The sequence below is a fragment of the Botrytis byssoidea genome (genome assembly GCF_014898295.1).
Source record: "Botrytis byssoidea strain MUCL 94 chromosome Unknown BBYS_006, whole genome shotgun sequence".
Taxonomy (NCBI): Eukaryota; Fungi; Ascomycota; class Leotiomycetes; order Helotiales; family Sclerotiniaceae; genus Botrytis; species Botrytis byssoidea.
Genome location: NW_024065847.1, coordinates 2,048,302 through 2,068,337, shown reverse-complemented (window position 1 = coordinate 2,068,337; position 20,036 = coordinate 2,048,302). Strand labels below are relative to the sequence as shown.

At 42.8% G+C, this 20,036-nt stretch overlaps 4 protein-coding genes across 4 annotated transcripts; 2 read left to right on the top strand and 2 right to left on the bottom strand.

Moving 5' to 3' along the window:
- Positions 1-1,074: 1,074 nt before the first annotated feature.
- Positions 1,075-7,741, top strand: EAE97_004049 (uncharacterized protein; the record flags this gene model as incomplete). The annotated part of the gene is made up of 6 exons (XM_038874561.1): positions 1,075-3,938; positions 3,997-4,380; positions 4,430-6,476; positions 6,535-6,974; positions 7,029-7,272; positions 7,565-7,741. 6 exons carry the CDS (start codon positions 1,075-1,077, stop codon positions 7,739-7,741), a joined length of 6,156 nt encoding a protein of 2,051 aa, XP_038735170.1.
- A 2,542-nt stretch (positions 7,742-10,283) lies between these two features.
- EAE97_004048 (uncharacterized protein) lies at positions 10,284-12,683 on the bottom strand (the record flags this gene model as incomplete). Its single annotated transcript, XM_038874560.1, has 3 exons — positions 10,284-11,014; positions 11,084-11,168; positions 11,226-12,683. The coding sequence occupies 3 exons, from the start codon at positions 12,681-12,683 to the stop codon at positions 10,284-10,286; spliced, it is 2,274 nt and encodes a 757-aa protein (XP_038735169.1).
- Positions 12,684-15,470: 2,787 nt separating this feature from the next.
- Positions 15,471-17,259, bottom strand: EAE97_004047 (uncharacterized protein; the record flags this gene model as incomplete). The annotated part of the gene is made up of 5 exons (XM_038874559.1): positions 15,471-15,702; positions 15,756-16,376; positions 16,428-16,790; positions 16,859-17,125; positions 17,228-17,259. 5 exons carry the CDS (start codon positions 17,257-17,259, stop codon positions 15,471-15,473), a joined length of 1,515 nt encoding a protein of 504 aa, XP_038735168.1.
- Positions 17,260-17,515: 256 nt separating this feature from the next.
- On the top strand, positions 17,516-19,342 carry EAE97_004046 (uncharacterized protein). The gene is made up of 2 exons (XM_038874558.1): positions 17,516-17,974; positions 18,221-19,342. Exons 1-2 carry the CDS (start codon positions 17,926-17,928, stop codon positions 18,841-18,843), a joined length of 672 nt encoding a protein of 223 aa, XP_038735167.1. The 5' UTR covers positions 17,516-17,925; the 3' UTR covers positions 18,844-19,342.
- Positions 19,343-20,036: the final 694 nt, after the last annotated feature.

Below are 20,036 nucleotides of genomic sequence, written 5' to 3'. Positions count from 1 at the left end.
ACAAGGCTGAATGAAAATCATGCAAGGCTAAGAGTAGATACCGATAACGATAAGAAATGCATGTGCTCATTTCACCTGTATTAAGCTTTTGGAAAGTTCACCAAAAAGATATTTTATACCTAGGTAGGGAGGGGGTGGGTAGCAAACATAAAGTTCTTATTGACCTGCTGGAACGCGAATATTTATTTAGTCAAATATGTAGACTTTTCAATCATGAAACAATCCATTCTTTTGTCGGGAAATAGATGCAACAGAACAATCTTAAGCTTGTTTATCACCACGTGATTGTCATCATGGCCCACTCCTTGATCAGATAAGCCGCAAGGCTGAAGACCCCTTTAGATTATAGCAGCAAGCACGCATTTTCGTGATTGATGGCCGCGAAAGCTCGCGTCAGTCTTCAATTCAACTTCAATTTCTTATTTTCAGGCTCAAGCTTCCCCTCGTCTTTCCCCTCCTCTTTTGTCCTACCCCTCTAATCTCTTCAACTTTAACCTAGCCGCCGTTTCTACGATTCTAGAATAGAAATTTGATAAATTCCGTGCCACAATACCTTCTCATACGACGAGAGAGATCTCTCATTATTTGCTTCTTCCTAATACCAGTTATTTATTATTTTTCCAGGAGCGCAAAGTCGCTGTCTGGGGTTCCAGTCGTGCCATTGGTGTTTACATGACTTCAACTTTAATACTTTAAGCAGCTCGACCCATTTTCTACCAATTCACTCATAGCTCGATCTACATTTGATACGTAGATAATTCGACGACGGAACTTTTATTAGACTTCAATTCAAACCTTCTACTATACCACGCACACTCTTTAATGTGAGCAATCCACGTCCTTACCACATGTTACCTCCAACCTTTACTCTTCTCATCAATTCATCCTCTTATATTCAATAAATTCAGCCTTTCAGAATAGAGGAGTTGCCCTTCGCCGTCATTTATGACCATAACTAACGATCTTCCTATAGTTCGCGAGTCTCACGTTCTTCGTTGGCTATCACAGCTACCGCTTTCGTCGCCAAACCTTTCTCCATGTCCAACAGCGAACTTCGATCACTTTAATACAAAAATGGAGGACGACGACCCTTGGTCATGGTCGACCGACAGGATAGTCCAAGAGTTTTGCACCGACCAACGGTCTTGGGAACTTCGCGCAGCCTCTACTCGTTTACCGGATCCTGTGTTCTTAGAAAAAGCTTTTCGGGAGAATGAAATTACAGGAGATATCCTTCTAATTGAAATTGATGACAAGAGTCTACGGGTAGATCTGCAAATAACCAAACTTGGCTGGCGATCTTTCATTCGATATGGAATTGAGCAACTCCGCGACCGAAGCGCAAAATATAAGGTCTGGTTGGGTAAGGAACGTGCTTCCGCTTTGGTTGCAGAGAGATACAGCAATAGCTTACCAAGTGTATCTTCGCATGCCGATTTCAATTTCACCATTAATTCGACTGTGCCCATTCACATGCCAGCTAGTATTTCCGGCATCCCAATTATCCCTAGCTTGCAACCTCTGAGACTATTTACGGAAAATGAGACTGAAGGACCAAATCCCAATTCGAGCCAAGGTTTTGAGAAGTTGTCTATGGCCGAAGGAAACAATAATGAGCAACAGAAGCTAGATGACAATACTCACGGCGCAAATCGGGATGGCCCATTGGAACCTAATCATTCTGACCCTCTCTTCCTGACGCCCCCTCTTCCCTCTCCGCATTCAGAAGATGAAGATGCGAACAAACAAATTCTCCTCGAAACTTCAGTCCATGCCTCCAACGAGGTACAACCTACCAAGACGCGCAAGCGCATTGCCCCAACGCTCATTACAACGGCTATCGATCATACAAGAGATCGCACAATACCCACCGAAGCTGATACTGTTCGCATATTCCTCCATTCACAACTCGATCAGGGTTATTTGGGTAATTCGCGCATCTCTGTAGACAATGTTTTCTATGGCAAAGTTGCGGCAGGTGAGCAAATTTTGCCGCGTGAAATGGCGCTTGAATTCCAAGAACGGAGCTCCATCTCATTTGGCCGTCGTTTATATGTTCATGGCTTGATGAAACATTTTCTTCGTGTTAGCCCGGAACTTTTCAAGCGAAATCACAAGACTTTAATCGCCATTAAACCATATCGCTTGCGACTTGCCCCAAAACCTTCATTCACTTTGTATCGCTCTAGTTCGGATACTACCGAAATCTCCCGGCAAACCTTGGCATCATGGCCCGAGATCGATCCAGAAGCATACCCCATCAAATCTTCGAATATTGGGAAATCAACCTTTGACTTTGATTCGAATGCGGAAGTTGATCTTTTGGCGAATGCGTATGAGGAACCTGGTGCTCTGAGTAAATACAATATGCTCAAGGATGATGATGAAGAGTTACCTTTGTACGGAGAATCTGGTTCAGAGAATGGTTTTGACACCGAAACTTGGGAGGCTATAGATGAGGAGGCCAAGGAGAGAGCTGCATATATCGAGAAGGAGAAACAAAAGAATAAGTTTCTCACTTCGCAAGAAGTAGAAGCAGCTGTTGATGCAGGTATCGCAGATCTTGTTTCTCAGTGGCAAGAAATAAAGCTCCCCAAACGTCGTCAAAAAGCATTCAGGCTTTGGACAAAATCACGCAAGACAGGGTCAAAGCATGCAGACAGTCTGAAGGCTCAGCAAGACTTAAAACATCTTGTTGATAGACGCATCCCGAAACTTCGGGAAAACATTATTCTTGGCCAGTGGTCGAATGAGAACCAGGTACGCTACCAAACCCGCATCATGGAGGCAACAATTTTTGATCGAGAGGATTTGATCTACACAGTCGCTCTTCTTCAAAAGAAGTCGCCACCTCCAAGATTAGCAGCAGATATCCCCGTCAAACCAAAGAAGACTATCTTTTCCGGTAACCAGAGCGACTCTGGAGAATCAATAAATAGTGAGTCTTCTGCCGTCGAAAGTGAGCATAATGTTGGCGATTTTATTGTGGAGGAACTTGACCTCGCAGATGACGAAGAAGATGTGACTATGTCCGATGATAGTCTCCCGGAAGCTTCAATGACACCATCTCGACGAGCAGCTCAACTAAGATCTGAAGCATCTATCCGGAATGGTTACATCAGTGAAGAAGACTACCATATGACCTCCGTGTCTAATGAGGAGGAACTCGAATCACCTGAGCCAATAGAGCATTCCCCGTCTCATAAAGTCAAGAGTGAGCCGAAAGTTCCGCTATCAGCATGCACGCCTAAAAATAATCGCGTTGAAATTGACTTGGTAACGCCAGAGAGCAATCGAGTATCTAAGTTGAACTTGAATTACACATCTTCAAGTCTTGTCAACCCAATCATTCTTTCATCCGAATCTGATCGAGAACGAAAATCCGAGAGACCTATTTTAGATCTCAACAACCTTCCATCGCTCACAACACCAGCCGCAGTCTCTCGATTTGAATATGCAACTTGGGAGGATTCCAAAGACCGAGACCGACTCATCATTACAGTTGTAGACAAGCTGCCAAACCAGATGCAGAAATCCCTGTTTGAGCTCATTGCAACCATTGATGACGAGACAAAATTAAGAGCTCGTGTAGAAGAATCCATAGAACCTGGTCACAAAACAAAGGGTTTGGACGAACAGTCGGGCAAGGCATTATTAACTCTCATCAGACTATTCTGGATTTTTATTGATTGCAAGTTTCACCTCGCGGATGAAGGATGGATGCTCTTCGCTGCCGATTCAATTACCAGTGATAAGTTCAACTCCCTCGGTCATTTCTATCTCCTTTGCAAATCATTACAAGATTACTTCAACCCAAAAATACGTCTGAAGTTTCCTATGTCGAAATTCTCCTCGGCGGTTGCAATAGCGTCTGGTGACGATGAAGATGAGGATGGCGAACCTCAAGGTCCAGTCAAGAGAAAACGTAAATCTGTTAGGTAAGCTATTGTAATTCGTATGGAATACAGGTTGTTCATGACTAATAGACGACAACAGCGCAAGTGATAGTGAGTTCTCTGAAGGGGAAGATGACTCTCCAAGTAAAAAGAAAGGAAAGTTCTTTGAGGATGCAAATGCCCGGAACTTGCGAGAGCAAGATAGAGCACGAGTAACTGCACAAGAAGAGCGTAAGAAACAACTTCGAGCTAGATTGAGAGAATCCGATGGTGTTGGAGATGTAGCACTAGATCGCCACATTATTAACGAGGGCAAATTCGATCATCAAGGTTACATTTACGTCGATGAAGATATTGGCAAGCGCATAAAACCTCATCAATTGGAAGGTGTAAGATTCATTTGGAATCAAATTACTGCAGATGGGGAGGCGACACAAGGCTGCCTTCTGGCACACACAATGGGACTTGGGAAAACCATGCAGACGTGAGTAAGGTGACTCATTTCCTGCAATATACGACTAACAATTTGCTAGGATTACTATACTAGTCACCCTAGCTCAAGCAGCATCTTCAATAGATGAGTCCATCTCATCACAAGTCCCGGAAAGTCTTCGTGTCTCAAAAACAATCATTCTTTGTCCTCCTGGACTGATCGCCAATTGGGTGGATGAAATTCTTACTTGGTCACCAGATGATATCCTTGGGGATTTGAGACCGGTCGATTCAGCGTCTGACCTTGAAAGCAGATTCTGTGCTATTGATGATTGGTTTGAAGAGGGAGGGGTTTTGCTCATAGGATATGATATGTTCCGCAGGTTCATTGCTCCACCGAAGTCAAATCCGGATAATCCCATGACACCTTCCCTCATCAAGAAACTCGAGCGGGCCAAGACTAAACTTCTTGAAGGTCCAAACATTGTCGTGGCTGATGAAGCGCACAAGATGAAGAATTACACTTCTGCTTTGAACATGGCCGCCACCCAGTTTAGAACTAAAACCCGCATTGCATTGACCGGATCACCTCTTGCCAACAATGTAGAGGAATACCATACAATGGTTGAATGGGTTGCACCTAATTATCTTGGTCCGAAGATTGAGTTTCGAAAGAAATACAAAGAACCAATTGAGCAAGGGCTATTTGCTGATAGCACTCGGAGCGAGAAGTTCAGAAGTCAAAAAATGCTTGAGATTTTGAAGGCCGATTTATCCTTGAAAGTACATCGTGCAGATACATCAGTCCTTCGAGACGATTTGCCACCGAAGAAGGAATTCACTATCAATGTTTCCCTTACTGAATTACAGAAGCAAGCATATATCACTTACGTGCGCTCAATGTCTTCGCAGAGACCTTCTCGAACGAAGTCTGGAGAGCTAAAGCAAACAACTGTATGGTCATATATCAATATACTGACTCTGCTTTGCAATCACCCTTATTGTTTCAAGGCAAAATTGGATGTGCGAAGCAACGAATTGGAAGGAAATTCTCAGGCCAATCCTCAAACTAGTACTACATATCGCGCTCGAAAAGGTAAGCTAATGGAACCTCAGGATGTTACAGATCTCGAGAATGATCCAGATGCCTGGAAACTTGGGGTCTCAGAAGATTTGATCTCGGCAGAAGCAAAGGTTTTTGGGCCTGTGCTGGGGAGCATTAAAAACCCAGAACTGTCAAACAAAGTCCGGATTCTTTGTCAAATACTCGATGCTTCCAGAGCGGTAGGTGATAAAGTTCTGGTGTTTTCTCAAACACTTGTAACTCTTGACTTTCTTGAACTTATGTGCAAGGATCAAGGCAGAAAATATGCAAGACTGGATGGTAAAACTGCTATGAACAAACGCCAAGCACTTGTCAAAGATTTCAACTCTAATGATTTAGAGTTGTATCTGATTTCGACTACTGCTGGTGGTTTAGGCTTGAATTTATATGGGGCTAACAGGGTGGTTATTTTTGACTTCAAGTACAATCCGATTAACGAAGAGCAAGCAATCGGCAGAGCATATCGTATTGGACAGAAGAAACACGTGTTTGTTTACCGTTTGATGGCCGCAGGTACTTTCGAAGGCAGTATCCAGAATAAAGCCGTGTTCAAAACGCAACTTGCTTCTAGAGTCGTTGATAAAAAGAATCCATTGTCATGGGCCCAGAAAGGATTGGGAGAGATTCTCTTTGAACCAAGAGAAATTCCACAAGAGGATCTTTCGGGATTTGAAGGGATAGACAGCGTCGTCCTTGACACTATTTTGAGTCTCGAAGAGAACAAAGGGGCAATTTTGAAGATCATCCAATCTGACGATTTTGAAAAAGACGATGACTACAAGATGACACCCGAAGAGAAAAAAGAGGTTCAGCAAGAGGTTGCCGAAGAACAACTGAAGCGCGCTGATCCTAGAGCTTACGAAATACATATGCGAAAGAAACAACGAGTCGCAATTAATGCCGCAAATCAACAAATTCAACAGAGACAGCCCCAGATGTCTTCCGCTATCAAGAGCGAAATTATCATTAGTAACACACTCGCGATGAATTCCGAAAACGAAAATGGCAATTCAGACGTAGAAGAGATACCACCAGGAATTTATGTAAGAAACAACTTCAATAGATATATCTTTTAGGTCGCAGAAAGCTAATATCTCATAGGCACAGCGACGTTTCTTTTTGGAGTTCAAGAACATTGTCAGGAGTACTGATCCATTCAAGAACGAAGATATCATTCGGCAAAGAATTGCAGAAATTAAGATGAACATCAAAGAGTTTTACCTTGGAAGAGAATGGACCGACAAGTTTCGAAGAATGGTTTACCAAAGAGCTTTCTTATTTATTCTCGAAACACCGTTTATTGCTCAACTACTGTTTTCTTCAGAGTTAAGTGCTAACGAATTCTTAACACAAGTTTCATCCTGGTGGAAGAAGCGCCCAGAGCCAAGACCAGCCAATGAGCAACAAGTTCAGAATTTAGTCCTGTCCGATAACTCCCAAGAGCTTCAGACTTCAGTTTCATTGACCCAAAACGGCAACGGACAAGCCGCATTTAATGATGATAAGATTGAGTCTGTGGTTTCTCGACAATCCGGCCCTTTGTATGTCGCCAGAGAAACAAGAATAGTGGAAGAGAGGGCTGATGCTTCATACAGTCCGGTTGAGCCAGCAACTTCTTACGCAGCCGCTTCCGCTGTTCAACAAGAGCCTCTTGTGTGCGGCACGCCATTTGAACAATCCAACACACTGAACCCAGAGGGTGGTATGAAATCTACGAGAGACAACGATGTTCCCGACAGCCCATCCGTCCCAGAAATCATACCCAAAGAGCAAAATTCTCTATCACAGGATTCCACAGGAGAAATTCCCAACCACAAGCCCACTAGCTCGCTTTCCGAGGTAATTCTGCACCCTGGCACACCTTCTACTTTAATTACGAATCCAGTGGGTGAGGATAGCATATCACAATTTACGGAGAACCAGTCTATTGGAGCAGTGCACTTGAACAATTCGGTTGTGGCTACAGTCAATACCAATTTTAAAGTGGACAAATCTGACAAACCTGATGATTCTCTCTCAACAACTTCATCATCAAGTGACGAAGTGGCATCAATCTCATCTCCCAAAAAGGGACTTCTTCAAAGAATATTTGGATCATAATTGTGCCCAGAACTAACATACTTAACTACAGACCGGAATGTTCCAAGCCATGAATCGACAGCCGCAATCACTGAGGACCCCTGTGGTAACATCGAAGAAGAAAAGACATCGGGGAACCATGCATTCTGAAGACTCGGAAGTAATGCGACAGATTCAACAACGACGATTGGCTCGAGGAGAAACCAATCGTACCTCTACCCCTTTTTAATCTAAAAAAACCCTTCCACTGGATCCTCGTAGGTTGATGCATTGACACAACCAGCATCATTTCGCGGCCTCGAAGATAATTCATACTGAAAATACCAATTCACTTTCCACTTTCCTTTTCTTTACGATACCCGATGCACAATTACAAAACAACATCACCAACATCTTTTAAGAGTTTGAGCGAATGAAATAATCAGCAAACACGGAAGGCGCATTATATTTTTAGGGACTCTGGAGTTGGAGGGATGCAGCGACAACTCTGGGATTTACTGGGAATTGAAGGTCAATTCTTATTTTTCTTCGTTATGATACCACATTGTTATTTTTGCGACATGAGGGAGGGCACTGGCAGACAATTACATGGAAGTTGATTCGACATCAATGACTGAGGTGTAAATGGAGATGCATATTGTTTTCTCTTGAATCTTTCTTTTTTATTGCTTGCTTTTGCTCTTGCTCAATACGAGGATACGAATGAACATAGAAAACTCATGCATGGCTGCGCAAATAGTACCTCGGAAGTTTGCATGGGTCAAGACAAATAAGGGAAGGGATTTGTAAATAATGAGGGACGGAAAAATAATGGTGGTAGATACATAACCTGACCTGATCCTAGTTTCAGCAAACATACAATGATAGCATCTCAATTGATTGAAAGTTTACGGGATGAACTCCAAATAACAAAATAAGTCTAAAGACGTGTCTATATATTTTTGGGTGTTTGTGAGATGAACGATGCAAATGTATTCTTCGTGAGACTCTATGTACATGTGTTTAGGGTGAACAATGATCTTTTCTACACCTCTCAGTTCTGGTCGGTATATTTGTAGGGGAAGGTGATGAGTAGGTAAATCGGTAGGTAATGATGATGTGTTTGTTATGTGCTGTAAGCTGTGAGATCGAATACTTATCGCAGTATAAGACGTAAAGTAAAAGATCATGGGCTGATGAAGCCAATGAATGGTAGATAATCTCCATTATTACCACACTATTTTTGACCGCAAGATATCTGAGAGGATTTTGGATATAAGTGAGGCGCCTTGATGCATCCTACTCGGGATGTGAGAGAATGCCATTGCAACACATAGCTATCTCTTGTACGGAGTTCGGAAAGATAAATTTGATATGTACGAGTTTTGAAAACGATACGTAATATTCGAACGGGGTTTGTTTTGCTAGTGATTGATGTTGGGAGCGCGAAAGATTATTTTTGGGTTTTTTGATCGGGTATGAGAGGATTTGGGATCTTGATGGTATATTGTTGCGAGGATTTGAGGATGAGGGGTGTGTATGCATGGCTTTGGAAGCGGTTGAATTTGTGTGGATTCATTTGGATGAATGACTGTGTTATTTCTAGTTTCTCGTTCTACATCCTTAGAGTTTTTGGATGACTTGTATTTTAGTTTAAAGTTGAGAGTTATGATGCGTAGATATTGAAAGGGCGGACGGGGAAGGTAAAAGATCTCATCGCCGTGTCTCAAGAACTCTCAAAAGATCTTAAGGAGGAATATGAGGAGGTCGTGGGTAATAAGGGAATGTCGTAACGATTGGTAGGCAAAACATCTTTCTTTTCTTTTCGTGTGTTTAAAGTTTATGAAAGCTTGTGACGAGACCAATAATTGAAATTTGATAATGCCTAGGTATAACGAATGACTAGGTAGGTATGTGTATGAACAAGAATTGAATTAAAATGAGAGAATGAGCGAGTAGATAAGTGGGAAGATGGAGATCGTTTCTTATGTGTCTCTCTATCTATCTATTATATATACTCTAGAGACTTTAGTTGGGAGTATGGTAATAATGAAAACTTCAAAGAAAAGGAAATACTCGTTGTTTGGAAGACTTAATTTCTCGGCAAATTTAGTGCATCTCCTTAATATTGTTCTTGGGGCTAATCATTGTTCGCGTCGATGTGGGGAAAAAGATCAAGTGGAGGAATGTGAGAAATTCTTTGATAGTGACGCCAAAGTGATTGGCCGGAGAATATGTAGTTTTTCTAGAAGTTCTAGAATTTGTAAGAGGGGCATCTGGAAGGGTTATGGAGGCACTTAAGAAAAAGTAGTGCGCTTTTCCTTCTCCGAGATTCGTTTGAGCTAGACCTTCTAAGCCCTAGAATATCGGTACCAGTATCGTCGAAGTTCTCATGAAAGACTAATCTGTTCTAGAGGTTCGGAGTCATCTGATAGAAGAAAGTTGTGGTGAATAAACAAAGAGAACGATCACAGCAAGGCAGTGATCCAAAGGCTACCAAGAGACATGACAGAAGTGATTCGATCTGAGAGCAAATAAAGTACGCTATAATTGCTTTAAGAGTGAAAGACTATCAAGAAAAATCGTATATCGTGTCGCAGAATAGATGGTCCAAGTATTGAGAAGAAGCTGCAATAATAATTCCCTAACCATCAAATAAAGAAGTAGACCGGGTTTAAATATCTTCGTAGTCCATAACGACATACCTAACACCAAGTTAAATGAAAATCAATTGGCTGTCTTGATTTTAATCATAACAACATGTCCCATTACCAAGTCCCGAAATTCAGTCTTTACAACCTCGCTCTTTCCCCGACCCTTTCTCCACCAATTTGCTCATTTAATTCCTTACTAATGCCCCTACTAATCCAATCACTGATCGCCATATTTGTGATCATCGGATTAACTCCGCTCGCACTTGGGAATACACTTGCATCACTAACGTACAAATTTTCCACGCCCCAAACCTTTCCCTTGGGATCTACAACTCCATTTTCCGGGCGTGTACTCATGCGCGAAGTACCCATTTGATGCGCAGATGCAAATTGAGATGCTGGAGGTTTTGTGTTGATGGTAGAGAGTTTTGTGAGCCAAGTTTGGAAGGCAGGGTCGGAAGAAAAGTCGTTTGAATTGGTGGAAAGAGAAGATGGAGAACGAACGAAAGGCTCAAGGCCCTGAGCCGTGGTATGTATTTCTCTTGCACCGCTTACGTAGCAGATCTTTGCCAAGGCAAGGACACCTTGCAGAATGTGACCTCTGTCAAAATCGCTCGGGGTGTATGAGATCCGTGGAAGGCCAGTCTTGGCATCAGGATATACAAGTCCACTGTCGCGGTCTCGAGCAATGGAGATAAAACTATTCATGTGGCGGTAGAAAAGGGATTTGAATTTATAGTCAAATCCGGTGGGGTAGTTTAAAAAGGGGAGGCAGAGGGATGGCATCATACAGGTTGTTTCGAGTTTGACGCCGTGGCCGTGCGAATCGAGGTTTTCGAAAGAGCTACATACGCTTGTGAGGATACCACCTGGTGGAAGGCTTGTTAGCAGGGAGTTTGATAAATATAAAAAAAGAATTCAAGATCAGAACGACACACCTTCCCATGGTTTCACATCCTCGGAGAATACGGCGTTGACCATACTGACTGGATGGAGATATAAGTTTCTTCCAATTTGTGGATTCTGTTAATGTTTTTTAGTAGGCGGTTAGTATGTGGAATAGAGAGAGAAAAAACTTACTGTGAGACCACTGTTTTTCAATATAACAGGAGTCCAAAGCGTCCCAGTCGAGATGATAACTTTCTTCGCCTTGACAATCACTTCTTGAACTGTTCTTCCAGATAAAGGCCCATCGACACTACCCTGACTATTCCTCGAAGTCCAAACTCCTTTCACTCCAACTGCTTTCTTCTCATCAGATTCGTCAAAAATAACATGATCAACTTTGAACCCTTCAATAAACTCCGCGCCAGCCTTCGCAGCATCCGGTAGCCAGGACACGACTGGCCCCTGCTTCTGTGAAGATCCACATCCATTTGAGCAATGTCCACAATAATGTTCATGTCCTCCAGTGTTTTGCGGAACGGGCTTCGCATTAAATCCCAACCTTCTCGAACCCTCCAGTAACACCTGGTTCCCATGATTTTGTCTTACATGTTCCGCACTAACACCCATCTTCTCACAAACTCTATCCAAACAATCCTGAAAATCCGTTGAACCAAAAAACTTTAATCCTCTATCCTCAGCCCATTCTTTCCTCACAAAATCTTGTGTTTGTAAACTTGCGCTCCAATTAATAGTTCCTCCACCTCCCCAATTACTACCAGCTACAATCGACATGCTGGAATCATCATTCACAATTATCCCTCCATTTTCGAAGAGGTGAACACCCGAAGTCGCTTCGGACATTGGTAATTGTGAAGGAGGATAATAGTAGGATTTCTCCACCACTACAACCTTATGTCCATCTTCCGCCATATTCTTCGCAGAAACTGCACCTCCGCATCCACTTCCCACAATTACAACATCTGTCTCAACAATCCAAGGTTCCTCGCCTGCCGGGAATTGGCGAAACTTATACTCGTAATGGGGACCTGGTTTATAATGATCGGGAACTTTGGTAAAACCCGTGACTCGATCGAAACTCGGTGATGTTTTCAGCCAAATGTTTTTACCTAATAAAGACATTGTTTTGGCAATGGCGCGGAGGGGAAAGAAGTATGAATTACGCCAGTCAGCAAGGATTGATTCACGGATGTTGATTGGATGAGACTGTAGGGGTGAAGCGTAGCCTGTGAGCATCAATGAGCCGAGGCGGGTATTGAGAGTGGTGAGAATGAAACCAAGGACTTTCCGAGCATCCTCACGAGCATATAAGGTTAAAGTACGAAGCAGGATGTCTTGAAAGGCTGGAATGTCGGACGGCTTTTCATTGAGGTATGCTTCTAATGCTTCCGTTGACGGTGGCGATGAGATCGTCGTTCGCATATGAGCTACAGCATCACTGTACTGGTCATCAGGAACGGAGAGTTGACTGGATGGATCATTTGTGACTGAAGCCTTATGTATTGAAGGAATTACGGTATCCATAATCGCCATTAATGTAGTCCATTGGAGATCTGTGAAGTATTGATCCTCAGGAGGGTCGGGTAATGGAGCGACGATGGGCGCAATGATATCAACCATATTCGAGGTCATTGTGAAAGATTTCAAATTTGAAGATAGAGTGTCAAGTATATAAGATAAAGAGATGGGCGACAGAATATGTTCATATATATAGATATAAATTTAAAGATTGAGGATAAGCTTGAGCTCCAGTTTAACTGTGTTGTCCTTCACATGAAGTCTTCAATAGATTATTCTGATCGGAACTTTGTCTTCCGTTCCGTGCACGTGTACCGAGGCTGGCAAGGGATGTTTTGAAAGAACCCCAGATATGAGTTTTGAGTTGATTAAATACCCAGTAGTATTTTATAGGGTCGAGGTTAACAGTGTAAAGTAACTTTATACACTGATGTATGAGAGAGAACTTAAAAGGAAAAGAAAGTGACGGTCTCGCTTCAATAAGAACGTCAATAGTTCCAATTTGCTGTCCTATCCTAACCTTAACCTTAACAACGCTGATCTCCCGGGACGCTTATTGCTCCGCTGCCAAGATTGTGGAGAGGATCACGTGTCGCGGTACTTGACCCTTTGGCATGAAACGACTTTAAGGATCACCAAACAGAGAACGAGAGATTCGGATACTCGGAGTGTGGATAATTTACCATTGGGCGAATGTCGGAACGCTTTTGTGGAATCACTACCGGGGAGTACAGGCAGAGTCGGCATAATGTTCGTGCGTCTGGGGATACCAGTAGGTATCAAGCAAGAACGGGTGGACAATTTCCTAGGGACTGCTCTGTAGATCGTGTTCGATTTGCTTGAAAAAAACGATAAAATTGCTTTACGAGAGAAAATGTCTCAATTTTATTTTTCACCGAATCAACTTCCAGTCGTGGTAGAATGAGACTCTGCATTGCCGGCCACCCTCGATAGCAACAAACTCGTCGATGAGTCCCCAAGCAGTGCTATTAGTATCAGCCCACGCGAGCGAGTCTATCTGATACTACTTATGAGTTTCTCCCCAACTCCCGGATCCTAGATGGGAGTGATCATATCGCTCTCGCCGAAGATTCGAAAACATATGGCTTCAATCCTGAAAGGGAAGTTTGAACGGTCACTCACATCGACCCACTATGTTCAATCAATGCAGCTTCTTGAAAATTAATATGAGGAGTCGGTGACGAAAATGAAAAGTATTTGATCTTATTGCTAGTAAGGTTGCATATCAAGTTGAGATGTATCTTGTTCAAACGACGCTACTTGAAGATTATCGTTGCTTCTTTTTGAATACGGGAATTGGAAAATGTAGTATTGAATCTCAGCTGAGATTCTTTGGAGAAGCTTTGCGATGGTAGATTTCAGGTCTCGTATTGAAGAGATCTGTAAATGGAATAGTGTTCCTTCCCATGGGATATCTTTCAATTCTTCGTCATGAACTGAATGCTGAATCATTTGTAAGAGCAGCAGAAAATACCATCAGAGGTTTATCTCACTTATCAATGATAGTTCAGAGGTTGAAATCCATATACACCATTGCAAAACAATTCTTTGTGGCATGCAGCTATTCTACAAGATCGTCCTAGGTAACTCAATCACTAGTTGGTTGATTATAGTACAGTAAAAGTTCCCCTCGCTTCTGGCCTGTACTATATAAACCAAATTTACAACAAAACTCTCGGCCCAGCATGTGCGTCTAGCACAGCGGTAGAGGTTCAAGATTGCACTAGTTGCTTCATAATAGGTTCAAGACGATCCCAGATAGCGAGAGACCTTTCGCGGATTGTGGCGGCCGGCGTTTTTTTTTGTTTCATTTTTCTATCCATGTTTGGGAGTTCTTCTTGTGGTTGCGTAGAATCTTTGCTTTTCGTGGGATATGTTTGAGTATTTTGATGGGTAGTATGGAAAAGGTGGTGAGGCGACAACAGTGAATGTTGTCGTTGGAAGTGAAGTGAGGATATATTGTGGGGCCGGTTGTTGACCTTGAAATGGCATACCTACTCTGACCCATACAAAAATTAATCAGCGTCTCAACTTGATTAGATATGTCAATACTATTGGCCTGACCTACGCGATGTTTTTCTACTTAAATTGGATTCACACTTGATATAGGGACGTATACAAAAATTGAAAGTGATTGCAAGTAATGAACGAAAAGTCAGAAACCATTATCGTCGTCCCATGCTGCCAAGATTTCAATTCGCAACCACCTTCTCTCAAAATCTTGAAGTTGGCCGAGATCCAAATTTAATGATCAATTTTCTTCAACCCCAAAATCCTGTAAACCATTCGAATGATATCCGAGGGGATTCAATGTATAAGATATCGTACACAAACACTCTTGCGATCACCGTTTCCAACACATATCATACCTCATGTATCAGATGTACGACCTCTCAAGCTTTGTTGCAAATCTCGAGTCGGTAGGCACCTGTGAATATTCCCTTATTTGAGTTTAGATATCTTCTCCTGGGCCAAGAGTTTGTAGGCAAATCTGAAATTAGGAAATTGGGAATGGGGAATGCGTTTAGAAGGCTGAGCTTATGGTTTACATGACCGACTGCACAAATCTTTCACAAACACAAGAAAGTGGATTGATGGATTTTTGTACTTCCAGTTGACGGTGTATACACCTTAAAATCCTTGTAAAACGTGGGTACCAGAGCGATAAAGCCATGATTGTCGCCTGCAAAGCTTGTTGCAGAAAAATATTCAGACCCAAAAATATTACTCGTGTTAGGCCACGTGGGAAGGTTACACCAATTTAATATCAAGCAAGGCAACCAGAACTCCATTTGTACTTATCCCGTTGTCAATCCAACCCTTCGTCCCGCTTCATTCGTCATTCATCAAAATATCCTTCTACCTCGCTCTACCAGCCCCTCATCTAGCTGTCATCTCCGCGCCATAAACTCCGGCGCTGCCAACACCTAGACCTGTAGCAGACAATACACCCCATGTAAGAGCTGCAATTTCCCAATCTTCATCTTCGTCATAATCACCTTCAGCTAGATTCGTAGTAGTAGTAGCCGTTGGGACATATGCGGCATCTTGTGAAGATCTATTGGATTTCCTAGGACGGCCTCGACGACGAATTGGAGAGGGAGTATCACTTCTGTAGGCTGATCAGCTGTCAATTGACTCGAAAGACTGGGCGTGAAAACTTACAGTTTAGAAATGCCCTCCGCTTCCTCTTTGACCTTTACTCCTGCTTTAACTTTCTTCATCCAAGGAATGACCACTCGTAAAATCTCGAGACCATCCAATCCTCTTACAGCAGCCCATGTCCCAAGACTCAACCCGGAAAGAATAACATCATATCCGACAGAAGCTACAGCAGGGTGATCTGATATTGCACCAAAGACTATTTCAACGGCTGTGAATGCACGATTTGTGTTTGATCGATAAACCTTTTCGAGAGGATGAAGGAGACTGTGGCGGTAATAGTGATTCTCTGGTGTATTGTAAAGTAAAGCCAATCCCGTGGTTCTGACATGAAGAATTGAGGATATAATGGAAATACTGCGAAAGATTTTCGTGTATGAAGAATGGGCTTCATGTGGGTGGTCGTACGTGGTTCCCCAATGCTCAGGTACGATGTATGGAAGTAATAATGGTGCGAATGGAAGTGAAACTGATAAGAGTGCTACTGTCCCAAATGAAGATGTATTTGCCGCAAAAGGTGTCAAGAACAAGGCACCATAACCAGAAATAAGTGATGCAATGTAGAAACCAGAACTTGGTAGCCAGTTATGAGCTCTTTGTGGAACGATCTTCTCGAACCATAATCTAGATTATGAGAGTCAATACGTGCTCTAATCACAGAAATTGATAACTCACTTGTGCACACTCCCGAAAACTCTCCTCGTATCAGTCAAGACATCCACGTTCTCTGGCAATGGAACTGGAGTCAGTAGAATAGCCACGAACCACAGGTTTTGGGCAAATGATACATTAACAAGCTGTCCCAGGAGAATGAATGCCCATAAATTAGAGATATTTCTTCGACGTCCTTCGATAGCTACATAGGTACTGAACGAATTCATAGCAAAATTAGCTTGTTGACCCCACCAAAAGTATCTTGTATTTTCGGCGACTATCTCAAGGTTATCACGGTAGAAAGGTGTATCGTTAAGCCATCTGATGATCTCGAATCGACCTGGATGTTGACCCAATCGAAAAGCACCTTTGTCACCAAAAAGACTGTACTTATCGTGAGTATGTTTCATGCCATATAGCTCACTTCCTCTGGAAGATTTGCAATAACAGACCTATCAGGCAGCTCAACGCCTCTCTCAAGAGCCCAAACTCTATAGCTTAAACTAGCCCCACTCACACCGAACCATCCAGCAGTAATGAGACCCAATAAAGCCAAACTGATGAATATCCTAACATGATTGCGCCTTAAAGGTTGACGATGTCTTGTGGCAGATGAAGGTGGGAGTGCCAGGTATGAACGATAAATGGTGCGAGAAACGAGAGCTGTTAGACATGACGTTAAGAGTATATGTCCTCCTAGCTGTAAAGCTGGGAGGAGACTGTAGGTAGGTACATATTAGTATTCCCATTTATAGGTTGTCAAACAGTCTGATGATTTGATGCAACGAAACATGGGAACATGAATTTAAACATAGTAGTACCTTGGATCCTGATCGATTTCGATCGGCGCCATTTTCACACACACTCGTTTCCTCAAGTCAAATCAATGCGAAACAATATCGAATATCGATGCCAAAAAAAAATACAGATTCCTAAGTCATTAATATACCAACTGAAGAAGGTTGGATGTGATTCTCAGATATTGATGTTGTTAGTTGGCTTTGACACGTGAGAATACTAGAACTCGTGGGAAGGGTCCATTAGTTTCCGCGTCATGCAAGCTTAGCCTAACCATTTCTAGCTTTGTTCAGCCTTGTGTGTCAAGGCTTCGCTGAACTTCGTTGCAATACATTTACTCTTGAGAATACCAGTAGAATGTCTTACAATTAATTTTCATTGCTCAATTTCATCTACAAAGCCTCTCATTCTCTTTTTTTCATGAGTCCGATGTTTAGTATAACAATATTCTAGCTCAAACTTTAATCCCTAGCCAGATCTTTTTCCACACGCCGCACAATCTTCTCAAAACGCCCTGCGTCCCTACTTGACAACACTTCTTCCACAAGCCCTTGGGCACTCTGTTTGCGAACTCAAGCTCTGCCTGCTTTAGATTCCCAGAGTATTCCATAACTCTACCGAGTTCTCGACTGCTTTTCTGCCTATAGACGCGCCGCGAAGCTTTAAGGATTCCGAGATTGTGGGGATTGACATCTACAGGTCCCGCAGTCGACATTGAAGAATGTATCATTTAGCAAAGGGGTTGTATCGATATGCCACTAGTAAAGAAGGTTAGTCTTGACCTTTCAATTGCTTATATATTCTCAATCCCCTATAATTTAGCACCTACTCGTACACCAATGCGAGCTTAGGTGTTCAATTCTGGATCTCGTTGAAAGCCAGGCTTTAATTCATCGCAAATATAAATCGCACAGATCCTCTTGCCTTTCTCGATTCCACAACAACTATGAATCCCTTCCATCATTGCAATTACATCTAACCCTATTTCTCCGCTTTCGCAGACTAACATACCACAGAATACTCCGTTCTCCTCCTCGGCCTTGACAACGCCGGCAAAACTACTCTCCACACCCAAATCAAATCACTATATTCCCCGCATAACCCCGCTCCCGCCGAACCCTCACAGTTAAAAACAGTACCCACCGTCGGTCAAAATGTCTCCACTATCGACCTTCCAGATATGTATCTGAAGATTTGGGATATAGGAGGCCAACATTCTCTTCGAAAATTATGGCAATCTTACTATACTAGTTGCCACGCCATTGTCTTTATAATTGATAGTACTGACATTGGTTCTGGAGATCTCGCTGATTTGGACTCTGATACCGGGGACAAAGATGTAGGGAGATTAGAGGAGTGTAAATTGGTATTGGAAGATGTTTTGAAAAGTGTGGAGACGGAAGGAGTGCCAGTGCTCGTTTTAGCGAATAAACAAGACAGGGAGGATTGTGTGGAAGTTGTGAGGATTAAAGAGGGTTTAGTGAAGAGGGTATTTGAGGGGGAGGGAGGCGGTGCGATTAGAGACAGTCGGGTTTTACCAATTAGTGCGTTGGGCGGAACAGGGGTTAGGGAGGCGGTAGAGTGGGTGAGAAGTAGAGTTGTTTGGAATAGGGAGGGGAGACCTCCTGTTATGCGGTAGTCTGAAAGGGTGGAGGAGTGAGTATTGGGAGATCCAAGGTCAACATGGGTTGAGACCTTCACACGAAATCTGGGGGAGACGCAAGGAGATATGAGAGAAGAGCTAGTGAGCTTTGTGCTTCTTTTGCTTTACATAATCCTATTCCTCATCTGCAACTTCGAGATCATGAGCATCCACACGTATCAGACTTCCTTAGACAAGAGGTGGACAGAAAGGATAGACAACTTCAGAGGTACTCTTGAAGATGGCCAAGATTTAATGAATCAATTTCTTGCAACATACTAGGCGAGGGGGCAGGAGGCGAAGGGGCGGCAAACGAATTACTTTTTGATGTTGAATTAAGGATGGCCAAGGAGTTTAGTGGGAGTTTACTTGTAGCTAATGAACAGATGAAGTAGAAGATAGAAAGAGGGAGAAAGAAAGAGGTGCGTTCTATTTTAAAACGCACCAATGGCGAAAGGTTTTAGGATATTATAATTGAATATCAATATTGTCACCATTTGTAAGCGTCTGCAATTTTCAATGAGTTTTCAGACAGTTACTAGCCTTGACACGTGCATCACACGGCTGCTAATTCACTACGCCTGAGACACTCCCATTCCTCCGAATCCACTTACTAACCACTTCCTCGGATAACCCTAAACATCTCCCCCCCTGAATCCCAAAATACGTGGTCACAAATCCAAAGTCCCAAGTTCTGGTACTCACCGCCATAGTCTGATCCCATCTCATCCCATTCTATTCTCTCCCATTCGATCCAACGAAAAATTCTCGAACAATCCGGCTCGCTTCTAATGATGATCCCATACACGATGCCGAGAGTTTGATATTCTCGAATTTCAAACACCTATTTTAATACCAGCATTCATGCATTTTCGTCCCATCTTATGATATTCATCCCAGTTAAATGTCAGAAATTTTTTGGAAGAACATCGACGCCACATTTCACTGCCTAAGTAACCTCCGACCCCCCTTTCCTCCCCTCCCTTCTCGCATTATTCTTTGAACAGATCCGAAGAAAGAAAGAACTACTTTTCCCGCTCCCGTTAGAGATTTACCCAGTACCTACTCAGATTCCCCCACCCCTTCTCGAACAACATTGAACAATCACACGCTCCCCTTCTACTTACCTATCCTTCCCCTTACCCCCTCTTCTTAACCTAAGCCATCCATCCCATCTCCAAACTCAATCC

Excerpts from the sequence above, each read along its gene's own strand:
- EAE97_004046 (XM_038874558.1), top strand. The coding sequence starts at position 17,926 with ATGTATCATTTAGCAAAGGGGTTGTATCGATATGCCACTAGTAAAGAA. Across the intron at positions 17,975-18,220 it reads ATATGCCACTAGTAAAGAAG|AATACTCCGTTCTCCTCCTC; the intron begins GTTAGTCTTGAC and ends AACATACCACAG.